Below are 13,004 nucleotides of genomic sequence, written 5' to 3'. Positions count from 1 at the left end.
CGACCAGCTCAGCCGCACGGCGCAGGATGCCAGGGAGCCCGCAGCTCGCTGCCCGGGCATGGGGCAGAGGTGATGGCCCCGTGGGCCATGGCCGGGTGGGCTCCCTGTGCTGCCGCGGGCCCTGGTGCAGCGTGCGGCCGCTTACCGTTACTGTGGTTGCCCGTCTGGAGGGAGGCGGGTGGCTGCAGGCTGCCCCCCAGGGACCCGTAGCCACGGTAGCTGTAGTTCAGGCTTCCGTTGATGTAGACCGGATCTTGGGAGTAAGATGAAGCTGGCAGTGAATAGGAGGAGTGGGTGATGGCTGTGGAGTCTCTGGAGTGTTGCTTGTCTAGAGCGATCGGTTCGTCCTGCACGGGGGGAAACACAGACTTACTCGTGCGAGCAGCCCGGCTGTGCTCTGCGGTGGTGGGAGGGACGGCGTGGGGACGCCTGCTCTCCCGTGGCTGCAGCGTGGCCAGCCCAAACCAGCACGCCCGGGTCCCGCTGGCCTGCGTCTCGGGATGCACCACGGGGCCCTGCTCTGCAGCCCTCCGACTTTTAGAAAAGCTTTTAAAAATGCTTTGCCAAATTGCTCAGAAGCTTTTCCCACACCCACCTCCGACCATGAGCACCGTACCTGGGAGGTCTGGTAGATCTCCAGCCGCATCCTCTTGGCTGCTTTCCGCGTTTCGCTCTCGCAGGCGGCGGCCAGGATGTTCTCCGCCATGGCCGAGGTCAGGTGCGGCGGCGTGGGCCTGGTCTGCGGAGACACAAGCAGGGAAGGCGCTCAGGGACCTGGTGCCCCGGGAGCGGTGGCAAGCGGCAGGGCAGCGGGGCGGCCACTCACCATCTCCATCCCGTTCTTCTTCATGCGGCGGCAGGACTTGAGGTAGGTGCGGATGCGCTTGCGCGCCCGCTCCTGGAACTCGGGGAACTGCCGGCTGCAGGATTCGATGATGGCCTGGATCTTCTCCTTGGGCTGCTTGGAGATGGGAACCATCCGGTCCAGGTTCTCGTCCACGAAAAGGCGCACGAACATCTGCAAAGGAGAAGACAGATGGTGGGAACACCGAGACGGGAGGCGGGCAGGCTCGCCCTCCCCGTGGAACCTTCCTTACGTTGAAGGCCTTTAGCCTCTCCGGGTCCATCCCCTCCGAGTCATTTATCTTATCGTTGTCTTCGTGGTCATCATGGTCATCATCATCTTCATCGGCCGTGGGGGCCCCTGCCGACGGTCAGGTCCTCGGGGCAGCCGCTGACCTCTGTCTTGATGGAGTCGTAGCTGCCAGAGCTGTACGGAGGGGACTGAGAGGAGACGGGGGTTACTGTGAGCAGCCCTCGCCTGCCCACCCCTGCCCACAGTCACAAGGAAAAAGCCTTTTCTCCTCAGCTCGCTTCTTCTGGCCCATGTCCTGCTGTCCCCCTGCAACCCAGGGAGACAAACCCACGGATGGGCTCCTCCGAGTGCCAGCTCCTGCCTGCTCAGGGCAGGGGGGACATGGCGGTGGCCCAAAGCGCGGGCAGCGCGGCTCTGGCTGGTGGGGGCCATGGCTCTGCCTGACCCCGCGGGAAACGCTGCCCGGACCCAGCGGGAACGGGCTCCTCCTTGCACGGTGGCAGCGGCACAGCCGGTCGGGGGTGAGGCGAGCCCACGGCAGAGCCCCGGCTCTGGGGCACACGGGGCATGGGGGATGCTCCCCGGCTCTCCCAAACCATCCCTCCCTCTGCCAACTGCTCGCTGGGCACCTGGGCCGATTTCTGCTGAGCAGCAGCAGCCCCAAGGCCGGAGCGCAGCCAGGCACAGCCGCTCTGCCGCAGCAGTGGTGGGCGAGCACGGTGCTCGTCTGTCCTTCCCTCCCTACAAGGGAAAGGCTCCCAGCCCCGCCACCCCTGCGCCTTCCTGGCGCGAGGAAGCAGCCGCATCCCCGCCTGGCCTCGGGCGCCTCACGTGCGGTTGCTCCCAGTGTGCCATGCCCCGCACCAGCTCCGGCCGGGGACGCACGGTCGCCCCGTCTCGCCCAGCCCCTGCAGCCTGGGCCATACCTCTGCCGTGGTCTTCACCGCGTACTTGACCCTGCTGCGCAGCCCGTCGGCGCTGCAGCTGTCCGACTGGTAGGAAGGGGTGACGTGGGCAGGCGCGAGCTTGTCGCAGAGGTTGATGGGCTGGTCGTCGGCGGAGGCGGTGAAGTCCATGGGGGCCACGGTGCCATTCCCGTTCATTTCGGGGAAGGCGCTGTCACCCTGCGTGCTGCTGGAGGTGGAGGGGTTCAGGGTGGAGGAGCCATTCCCGCTGCAGCTCTCTGACGAGGAGTCATCTGCAAGGAAGAACGTGTGGTCACCCCCGCGGTGCCCTGGGACCGCGTCCCCGAGGCGGGCGAGCGGCTCTGGCCCCACGGTGCCAAACCCACCGGTGGGACCACCGGCACGGGCAGCGTGGATGCGCCGCTGCTTTGAAAGCCCCTGGCCTGCTCTGGAGTCACTTGGTGGGCGAGCTGCCGCAGGCGCTGCCGGGAGCCGGGCCAGCACAGCCGCACTTCGGGCCCTGGGATGCAGCAGCTGGAGGGACGGACACTGGTGCCCGTGGCTGCAGGGCCATCGCACGGCTCTGCTCCCTCGTCCCTCAAAGCACGCCGGACACTGCCGTGCCCCGTGCCTGGGCCACCCGTCCCTCTGGCAGGTGACAGTCCCCACGCCTCCACCTGGGGCCACGGCGCCTGGGCTTGAATAAGAACTTTGGAATTTGGTCCTTTTCGGTTTCTGTTTGCATTGCAGGGAGGAGAAAGGGGCATTGCCTCTCCCCGCCGGGTCCCTCGCCTCCCGGTGCAGTCCTCCTGGCCCCGTTTGGGGCTGGGTGCGGCGGGAGGCGACGAGCTCCAGTGCCAGTGGCTCGGGGACGTGGCTGCTCCACGGAGTGCTGGGGCATGGGGACGACACACGAGGGACAGGCTCGCTTGGGCGGGAAAACCCGGAGTTTGTGCCGCCTGGAAGCAGCATTAGGAGCTCTGCTCACAGCAGGCACGCTGCCCGGCAAGGCTCCTCGGCACGCTGCTGCCGGGCGGTGCAGGGGCTGCGTGGACGTCCCTTCTATCCCGCTCAAAGCCCAAGTGACCCCCTACACCCTATGTGGACGCTCCTGCTTCCCTCTTTCCGCACGCCCCAGAGCCATCCCCACGGCAGCTGCGTGGCCACCCCTTTCCCCCACCACCCAAACAGGCAGAGCCCACGGCCCAGGGGCCCGACCGCGGCGGTGCCATGCACGCCCGGCTCCTGCTCGGTCTCGGTTACATTCACACCCCCAGGTCCTGGCGCTGCCGCCCTGCCTGCGCACGGCTCCCACCACGCCAGCCTCCCGCCTTGCACTGCTCCGAAGAACAGCCCGGCCGTGGCAGAGAGCCCGGCCCTGCCTGCACCCAGCCCTGCCTGCACCCGGCCAAAGAGCCCAGCCCCGGGGCCAGGCACGACATTTTCAAACTGCTCAGCCCATTTCCCCTTCCCTCCCCCTCGCTGCAGTAAATCCTTTATTTCATTAGGTGCCTCCGCGAGAGGGAAAGGGCGAAGCACGTGGGGAGCCGCTTCCTGAGCAAGCGTGCACCGGGCGGCGAACAAAGAAGCTGCCGGCAGCGACAAGCAGATGGCGGTCCCCGCGCCTGGCCCGCGCCGCCGCAGGACAATGGGGTCGGGCTGTGGGGTGCTCCGGCCCACGCCGATGGCTCCCGGTGCATGGGTGCCAGGTCCAAAGGTGCGCGGGCGCGGGCCGGCGGGCCGGTGCCCAGCTGCTGCCACCCATTCTCCTCCTTCTCCCCCCGCCGGCACCCACGGGAAACTTTAATGAGAGGCTCGGCCAGCGCGCCTGTGACCCTGCAGCAGCCCAGGACTTTGCATCCCTTAAAATAAACAGACTTGAGGACACTCGGGCATCCAAGCCGACCGTGGGGGCCAGCCGGGGCTGCCGCCGCGTGTCCCCAGCCGCCCCGCCACGGGCGCCAGCGCTCGCTGCCCAGTCTCACGCCCGTGCCAAGGCTGCTCCTGGCCCCGCGAGCCCCCAAATTAAAGGTCCCCACTTGAGCTCCTGGCTCAGCAGAGCTCCCTCCCCCTCCTTTCTCTTGCACTGATCCACTTATTTGTCTGAGCAATGACCAGAGCTGACCTAATCCCCGGGCTGGTGTTTATGTGCCGGGTGCTCCGGGCCGGCGGCAGGCGTCACCCTCCGCAGCACGGGGCTGGCTCCAGGCAGGAGCCCTTGCTCCCGGCCGAGGCCGAGCGCTGGCTCTGCGTGCCGGGGAACACGGGGCTCCGGGGGAGCTCAGCAGCCAGCACTACCCTGGGGCACATTCCGAGCCACCCCCGGGACCTGCTCCGGTCTCTGGCAGCAGTGGGGCTCCGGCGGGCGGCCGCAGCCAGGACCACGGCAGCGGGGCATTTGCTGCTGGCTCAGCCCAGCTCAGAGGCGCAGGATGCCAGGGGCACGGCCACCTCCTGCTCCCACAGCCCTCCTGTCCCAGGGATGGGGCACTCCGGCCCCCGCGGGTTTTGCTCTCCACCTTGCCCGGCTCAGCTCCCGCACCAGCGCGTGCTCCTCGGGGCTCTCTGCCCCGGCTGGGCTGCTGCACCTCTGCCTCGCGCACGCCTCGCCGGGGCGCGCAGCCAGACCCACGGCCGGCACTCGGTGCCCTCGGCGCGGGTGCAGGAGCAGTGCTGGCTCGGCCGCGGCCCCGTGCGGCAGCGGGCAGGTGGCTGGGGGCGCGGAGGCCTCCCTGCCCGAGGGATGGCAGCCGTCCCTCCCCCTGCTCCGCTCTCTCCGAGCCAGGCGAGACGGGGCTCCCAGAGGGAGGCTCCAGCCTCATCCAGCGATGCCTCTCGGAAGGATTAAGGAGAATTATTCCCGTGCGCGGAGGCACGAGCCACACGCCAGGCCCCGCCGTCAGCCCGGGCACAGCCACAGCAACAGCGCTGTGCCGCAGGGCCAATCAGCGCCCGTCCCGCAGGCCGGCGGCAGGGACCCCCTGCCTGCTCCTGGGGCGGCAGGCAGCCCCCGGCACGGCTGCCTGCACACAGCGGGGGCCGGGGGCCCTCCTCCATGCCACAAAACCCCTGCCAGGCAAGGGGCACCAAGAGAGGCATCACCTGGGAGAAGATTGTGCAAGTGCCCTGAGCATCCCCAGTCTGCCCTGGACATCTTCAGCCTGTCCTGGGCATCCCTGCGCTGCTCTGAGCATCCCCAATCTGCTGTGAGCATCCCCAATCTGCCCCGGACATCCCCAGCCTGCCCTGGGCATCCCCAATCTGCTGTGAGCATCCCCAATCTGCCCCGGACATCCCCAGCCTGTCCTGGGCATCCCTGTGCTGCTCTGAGCATCCCCAATCTGCTGTGAGCATCCCCAATCTGCCCTGCTCCTCCCTGGGCATCCCGCTCTGCCCTTGCCCACCCACCTCCAGCCTCCCCGTGGCCCCCGGCTCTGTCCCCGGTCCCTGCAGCTCCCATCCCCGTTGGCAGCGCCAGTCCCGCACCGGCTGCTCGCACCGGGCGGGATCCTGGGGGTGAGGTCTGGACCCCCTGACTTCTCAGTGTCTCGTGTTTTCTTTTGTGTGGCACAAAACACAGGCAGCAGCTGAAAATCAGGTTTCTACCCGACTCTGCTGCATTTATGAACCTTGGGTTTGCTACAGCCAAAACCTATTGAAAACAAAGAGGAAAATGTGTCTAGGAACCTGTCCAGGTGGAATAAGAAAATGAAATGGGAATCCAATGTAAGGGACCAGCACCTACTGCAAGAACAATTTAGTTTAAGCCAAGGCTGAATGTAAGTAAGTAATGAGGTCTGTAAACCCGCTAGCTACAGATAATTTTCTTATTTCTACATTTTTACAGGTTATGCTCTCCCATAAGCCCCGCATATAAAGTGGTGGATTAATCTCAGTCTTGCGAGCAGAGAAACGGCCGCAAATTCAGATTGCCGATGTCCTGGGGTCCGAACGGGAATGGTTTTGGCCAGCTTAAAAATGCGGATGGGCTTGGGCAAGAACGCTGCGCTCTCCCGGCTGGCACGGATGGGTCGGGATGGTGCCCATGCCGGTGCTGGTGCTGCTCCCCAAGCAGCCGGGGCACCTCCAGCCCCGAGCAGTGGCCGGGGCACCCTGCAGCAAAGCGGGACCAGGGGGGGAGAGGCAGCAGGAGCCCTCCCGCCTTGGGTGCCGGGACCAGGTTTAGGCTCCTGCTCTGCCGACGGCAGCTGCGGCAGGACGCCGGGGAGCGGCGGGGCTGTGTTGGCCGCGCTCCCGGAGAATCACCGTTTTGGTAAAACCCACCAAACTTCTGAGCTTGGAGAGGGTTTCTGCGGGCTCCCAGCGAGCGCCCAAAACACGCTTAACGAGCAGGGCTCCGGCAGCAGCAGGTGAGCAAGGCCAGGCTGCACAGCCATGAATATATTCATTATCAACCAGCACGAGCCTGGTGAGCTCCCCGCTCGCGGCTGGAGCTTGGCTGCGCGAGGAGCCCCTCTAATGAGGATAATTGGGAGCCCCCCTGCTCCACCCCCGCGCCCTAATTGAAGCAGGTGGAACTGTAAAAACAATGTCACCTCTAACCAGTTCGATCTTTCGGTCGGAGAATGGAAGATTTCGCTCTCCCATTTAATCCCCTCGAGCCGGGGCTCCACAGGCTGGAGGTGGAGGAGACCCCAGCCCCACGCGGAGGATGCCGGCAGGGCCGAAGAGCCCGGCGGAGGCCACCCGGCCCTGTGGCCCCCGGAGCGCTGCCCTCCTCGGCCCCGTTGCGGGGGCCAGGCCGCGGCCGGGCGAGTGGCGAGGCTGGCGAGGAGGCGGTGGGGAAGCCGCCTCACGCCTCCGCCGCGGCCTCGGCCTCTCCCCGGCGGCGCCCAGCCCAGGAGAGCGAGAAGCAAAATGGCTTCTTGGGCCGCAGTGCTGGGGGAGGAGGGGATCAGTCACTTATTAAATGAATTAATCAGGGCTCAGCGTTTTCATTTTGAAGAGGCTGCTGGATTATCCTTGATTTCTGTGGCGCTGGATTTGCGGAGATCAGGAGGGGAAGGGGCGATTTCCAACACCTGCTCCCCAGGAGATTTTACAGCGGGGAAGTGGTTGGGTTTAACGTCTCTGTCGGCGAAGGCCACCGCGCCGCTCTCCAAAAGCAGAGTTAAAGATGAATGGGGCAAATTGTTCCTTCTCCTGTCACATCTCCAGAGCGGAGACAAAACCTCTTTTGACTCAGAAAACAATGAGCTTATGTAAAAGCCAGCGGCCCACGGAAACCTCGCCGCAGCCCCGCACTGCGCGGCGGGCCAGGGGCCGCCCGGCCCTGCCCGTGCCCCGCCGCAGCGGGACCCCCCGGCCGGCACCGGGGCGGCACTCCCTCGGGCGCTGCCCGCCTGCCCGCACGGCCTCGGGCACTGCGGCCACCGCCGGTGCCACCGGTGAGCCTCCGTGGACCGCCACGGAGCCGCCGGCCGTGGCCCTGCCCGCTCCGCCTGCCCGTGGCCGGCGGGGCGATGGCAGCGGCTGTTGCTCCCACCTGAGGCTCCCCACAGCTCCCGGGAGGGGACGGCCTGGTTTCCACCCCCGCCGCGGCACCAGCACGGGCCGGAGCCGCACAGCCAGCCCCAGAGCGGCTGTCAGGAGGGCGCAGAGCATCCCACCGCCGCCTGCCTGCGACAACAGCCAGGAAGATGAAAAGTGCCATAAATTATTCACTCACAAAAGAGACGAGAAGGGGGAAGAAGGGGAGGAGGAAAGCCTTCGAGGAAGGGATACTTAATACAAATTAGAGGGACCGAGTGGGAACGGGGGCCCCATGGGGGGCCACGGCTGGGCGGCAGCGCCGCATTCATTAGGCGCAAGCGAGCGGCATCCCGGGGCTCCCGCACCCACGGCCGGGCGGTGAGCGGCAGGAGAGGCCCTGGCCGTGCTGGCTGCCGTGGCCGCCCCGGCCGTGCGTCGCTCACATGGCCGGAGCACGAAGCCCGTTTCCTCCAGGTCCTGCCCAGCTGATTGCCTCCAAGATGCGTAAGAAAGAAAAACGCAATGTCGCCGGGGGCCGCAGAGTGGTGGGGCTGGCCAGTGTCCAGCTAAGGCGCTCTACTGCCTGTCTTCCTTCGTTAATGCAAACCTTGTTATGTCCCAGACAAAGTGTTCACCCTCTGCCCTCCCTCCACGGGTCCCTGCCTTCGACCAGAGCCCTCGATGAGGCAGACATCTGGCACGGCTGGACACAATGCGCGTCTGCAGGCAAGCCCGGCCGGACAAGGCAGCGCTGTGCAGCCCGGCTCCCCCTCCCTCGGTATGAAAGGTGTCCCCCGGTGCCGTCTCCCCCCAGCTCCACTGCCCAGCCCGAGGGAGCAGCTCCCTCGGGCACCGGGACCTCACCACGCCGGCCCCATGACGGACATTTTCCCATGCACCGAAGCTCGGCAGCTCCCGCTGCAGAGAGCAGCCTTGCCACAAACATGCTCTGTCGCTCGGTTTTCCCTCCTCCTTCTGACTCCCATCCCTCCCACCGCTGCTTCTCCGGCCACCTCGCTGCTCGAGCGGTGCTTGAGCCAGGAGCTGGCCGTCGCCCGCGGCGGGGAAGGAGGTGGCACAGACCAAGCCTGCCCTTGTGCCACCGCCGCTGGCAGCCACCCGGATCCCGCTGCGGGGAGGGGACATGCCGCGGCCCCGCACTGCCCGGGCACTGCCTCTCCCTGTGCCAAACAAACGGGTTTGGTGGCTTTGGGCAGGGTTGATGCCGAGCTGGTGCCTCCAGCGCAGACCTGCGGCCAGGGAGACCCTGCTGCTCACCCCCAGTCCTTTGGGCAGGACAGAGCGGGGACCGTCCCCAAGCCACTGGACCCCGCACCCCTCCCAGGCAAGGGACACACTGCGGGGTCGCCCTGCTGTCCCCGCTCACCCCATCGGCTGGGGGTGCTCGATTTGGGGAGGAAGGTGGGGGCACAGGCAGCGCTGGCTGCCCAGTAGCCTGGTGATCCTCTCTGCTCCGGACCAAGGACGAGCCCCCCAAAACTCTGCTCCGTGCACCAGCAGGATGAACCGACCGCCTCGGCAGAGCACGCGCCAGCCGGGAGGGTGCCCCGAGCCCAGTTCAACGCGACAGGCTGGTGAAGCCACCGCCGCCCCGCAGCATCTGCGCTGCTTCTGTTTTGCAGCAGAAAAGGACAGCTCTTCAAAAGACGCTGAAAGGAGGGTGTGCATCGCTGGCAAGGGCCTTTGCTCAGGAGGAGCAGACGTGCCCCTGGAAGAGGTGATGGGGAACGGAGCCACCAGCCCAGACCGCTCAGGCTTGCTGACTTCTGCCACGGGGGCAGTACAGTGTGGGGGCACCCCAGGGAGAGAGGAAATATATGCCTAAGAAAAGTAAGATGAGGTCACGGCTAGCTGTTGTAAGGCCTGGATGCTGGTCCTAGTCTCGTTTAGGCTCTGAGCTAGGGCTTCTGGACGGGTGAAATCCCACACTGGTGCAAGAAGCCCTGAAAACAGTGAGGATTTTGCAGCCCGGGAAAAGCAAGGGTCTCGGGGCTTGCAGACCACCTCTTGCCATGGCCAGCCATCAGACGGCTGTCTGTGCGTCTGCCAGGCCTTCCCTGTGGCTGGCAAAGGTGCGTTTGCGTTCACATGGAGCAGGGACAGGGCCGGCCGAGGAAAACCCTGGCAGCGGAGGGGAACTGGGAACCGCACAACACCCAACGCCACCGGTGGTAAGTGACCCTGCCACGGCGCAGCGAGGCGGGTGCCATCGCCCCGCGGTCGGGTACCAGCTGTCGGGGAGGTGCAGGTGCGGCACGGGGCATCATGGCTGCCCCGGGGATGGAGCCTGGCGCGAGGCTGGAGCGTGGGGTCCCGCAGGTCGGAGCTGAGCAAGCTGTGCGGGCGCGGGCCTGGCTGCTGCTCTGCGCTTGGCATGAGGGCTGCTCTCCTCCCTAGAACGCGCTCCGCTAGGTCGGCGGTTCGGGGAACCTGGTGATGTACAGCACATCGTGGGCGTCTTGCCAAACAACGGCAGCGTGATCCGGAGCTGCGGGACGCGTGCCATACCAGAAGAGAGACTGCTGTGCTGGGGATGGCTCGGTGCTGTCCCTGCTGGTCCCCGGGCAGGGTGTCCAGAGGAGTGACGTGCCCTACCTGCTCCCAGGACGGCGTCCTGAAATAACGCCTGCCTGCGTGTCCTTGAGGTCCCTCCTTGGAGCACTCCTGAGGGATGTTCCCAACACCTGGGAGCCTTCCTGGCCGGCCGCCTCGAGGGATGCCCCCGAGGAGCACGTGCCTTCACAGTTAAGTAGGCTAAGAAAGTCCTTTCTCCAAGGTCTGGATTTGCCACTGCTGCTCCAGGCAGAACGGGCGCAGGGGGGACGCTGCCAGCCAAGCGAGGGCTGCACGCAGGCACCACAGCTGGAAGGGGATCTGCTCCAACATGGCGCCATGAAGCAACCCCATGCCCCCGATGCGGGGAAAGCAGATCTTACACCCAGCCCTCCCTGCTCTTCAGAAGGATCTGGCAGGATGGGCTGAGGAGCAGCACCCCTGCCCGTGGGCTGAGCGCTCTCCTGGGCGATGGAGCAGGATGTATGGCCAGGGACAAGGCAAGACGTACCCCGTTAGCGGGCAAGACGGAGGCGTCTTCTACATTAGTTCAAGTGCTTTGCCGTGTCACATACACCGGGGTTTTGGGGGTCTGCCTCCACTTTTTCAAAGGCACTGCACTCGCCAGCAGGTCACAGCATCCCCGTGGTGGGACACCCCGCTCAGCCCCATGCACCACACCAAGCCGGGAGGTTTGGTAATGCTGCGCTCGCCCGTGGCTGCAGACAGGCTCTGAAGATGGACAGACTCCAGCTGAAACTGCTGCGGCAAGACAGGGCCAGGCGCCGGGACCTGTGGTCAGCTGGTAGCGGACATGGGATACCTTCAGGGGTGGTGACAGGCACAGGGGACACTGAGATGGCACGGCATTCAGGGTCACTTTGCTCCGAACGCATGCTGGCTCCCACAGACATGTCCCTCCAGGATGTCCTGCACAATAGCTCCGCTTCAGCAGCAAAGAGTTTGTGTTGACCTTGCTGTCGCTTTGGGTAGCCGCCGGCTTCCTGCGGGCACGTACGCTGTGAGCAACATCCGACGGGGAAGGGATGTTGCAGGGAGCCGCAAGTTTTCCGTGCTGGGGCCCGCAGGATGAGTAACAAAGGAAAATGGAAGGAGCAAGTGTGTGTGCGTCGGCGTCACTGCTCAGAGCTGGCTGGGGTGTGTCCTGCGTCCCGCCGTGCGCCCACAACCCAGCGGGAACCCCGGCTCTGCTGCCGATGCTCTCCCAACGGTGCCTTCTCTGTCCCTTGCCCACCGAAGTCATTAGGTCTAATTTGCTCTCCCCGCTGTTCCAAGGGCTGACGCTGGTTGCAGCATGGCTATACTGGGCCAAGGTTTCTGGGCACAGAGACAAAAGAAGGTGTTGGCTTTCGTTCTAGCTGCTTTTTAGCTCTCTGAAGATTTAGCAGATACCTGCATATCAAAGCACGGGACGATGGTTCCCTGCTCTCCCGCCTCTCTGGATTTCATACCGCTCTGCTCGTATGCCATAGGAGAGCACTTGCTCCTCCCAGGCCTCTGAAAGACCTGGAGCTGGTGCTTTGGCACTTTAAACAAGACTTTTTTAACAAGCGTGTCAGACAATACTGCTCTCCTACTAGGCAACTCTTCATTAAAACTTTATACTTTAGGAAGCCTTTCGCAGAAGACACACTCCAAGCGTCCCGCCCGTCGGATGGCAGCAGGCGGGAGCGATTTAGTAACTCAAAAGGATTTCCAGAGGGAGGAGAGTATCGAGTCCTGACCGAAGGAGGTGGTGTGTGACCAGACCCTGCCGCAGCGCCAGGACCTGGGAGCTGAGCCCGGCCCGGCTGCAGGGGAGGTGCGGGGCTCGCCGCAGCCCTGGCCATGTCTCCTGCAACTGGTGGAAGAAGGCTGGGGCTCTGCGGGGCTGCTGCAGGCCACGGTGGACAGCTGAGCACAGGAGATGAGGATAAACGTCCAGTTTTGGCAGGGAGTACTTTGACCAGAGCCCTTGGGCTGCCCTGGCACGGGCGCTCTGCGAGGGGCAGCTTGGCCAGCTGGGCTCCGAGGAGCGCGCAGTTCACGCGGGCTGGTTACTCACATTAAGTTGATTTCCTTGGGCAAGTCTTGCATGTGTGCAGCCTCAGCAAGCCAGCGTGAACCCGGTAAAACACATTTGCTTCCAAAAAAAAAGATCTTTCATGGGTCAAGAGAAGAGGAAACTGAAGAGTGCTCGACACTTTGATTCACACACGTTCCCTTCCCGGCGCCAGTACTTTGCCTTTCCTCTCGCGACGTGCTCCTTCTCTGCTCCGTGCTCCTCTCCTCTAACCGCCCGCTGCCCTCCTGGGTCGCCTGGGCCGCTCCATCGTCCTTCTTCCCTTCGCAGCCTCGCACGTGCTTCAGTCCTGGGTGGGAGCACTGGTTTGGGAGGGCGACTGACACGAGGCCTTTCACCCCAGCGGCATTAGCCTGTATTTTAGAGCTCCAGCACAGGACCCAGACATTCACCACAGCAACAAAACCTCATTTAGGTCCCATAAAATGCCCTCTCAAGTATGACAGCCTGCTGGAAATCCCAATCCCTGGCTTCTTGATGGGTCTCGTTAGTAATCCTGGGCTTGGCTTCCTTACTTTCGACTCCATCGCTTCTGATCTGCCAAAGGCTACCAGGTTTAGCTTTCTGCCGACCCCAGGGACAGCACGGGACACTTGCATTCCTCACAAAAAGGAAAGGACTATTTGTGCTTTATTGCTCACCACTGAACCTTACAAAAGAAATTAAAGGAGCCAAGAAGGGCCCCAAAGAGGACACCTGCTTCTGAAGAAAAACCACAGGGCATGAAAAATTGGAAGCATTTCCTAAGAGGGCAGAGAGAGAGAGAGAGAGGATTTAGCTTTAGTGAGACCTTCTTGATTTGCCTAAATACGCGAGTCCCTTATTAAATTAGTGTTCAGCAAAGGCATCAAAA

At 64.2% G+C, this 13,004-nt stretch overlaps 1 protein-coding gene across 1 annotated transcript in view; it reads right to left on the bottom strand.

The window, feature by feature from the left end:
• The window catches only part of NOL4L (nucleolar protein 4 like), a 61,962-nt gene that overhangs the window by 3,187 nt on the left and 45,771 nt on the right, over positions 1 to 13,004 (bottom strand). Inside the window, 6 exon segments of the mRNA XM_075721150.1 lie at positions 146 to 347; positions 617 to 739; positions 827 to 1,018; positions 1,098 to 1,202; positions 1,204 to 1,284; positions 2,023 to 2,294. Coding sequence (XP_075577265.1) covers positions 146 to 347; positions 617 to 739; positions 827 to 1,018; positions 1,098 to 1,202; positions 1,204 to 1,284; positions 2,023 to 2,294 — 975 coding nt within the window.

Source organism: Pelecanus crispus, chromosome 14 (assembly GCF_030463565.1).
Source record: "Pelecanus crispus isolate bPelCri1 chromosome 14, bPelCri1.pri, whole genome shotgun sequence".
NCBI classification, from domain to species: Eukaryota; Metazoa; Chordata; class Aves; order Pelecaniformes; family Pelecanidae; genus Pelecanus; species Pelecanus crispus.
The sequence above is the reverse complement of the archived record's forward strand: the minus strand, read 5'-3'. Positions and strand labels throughout refer to the sequence as shown.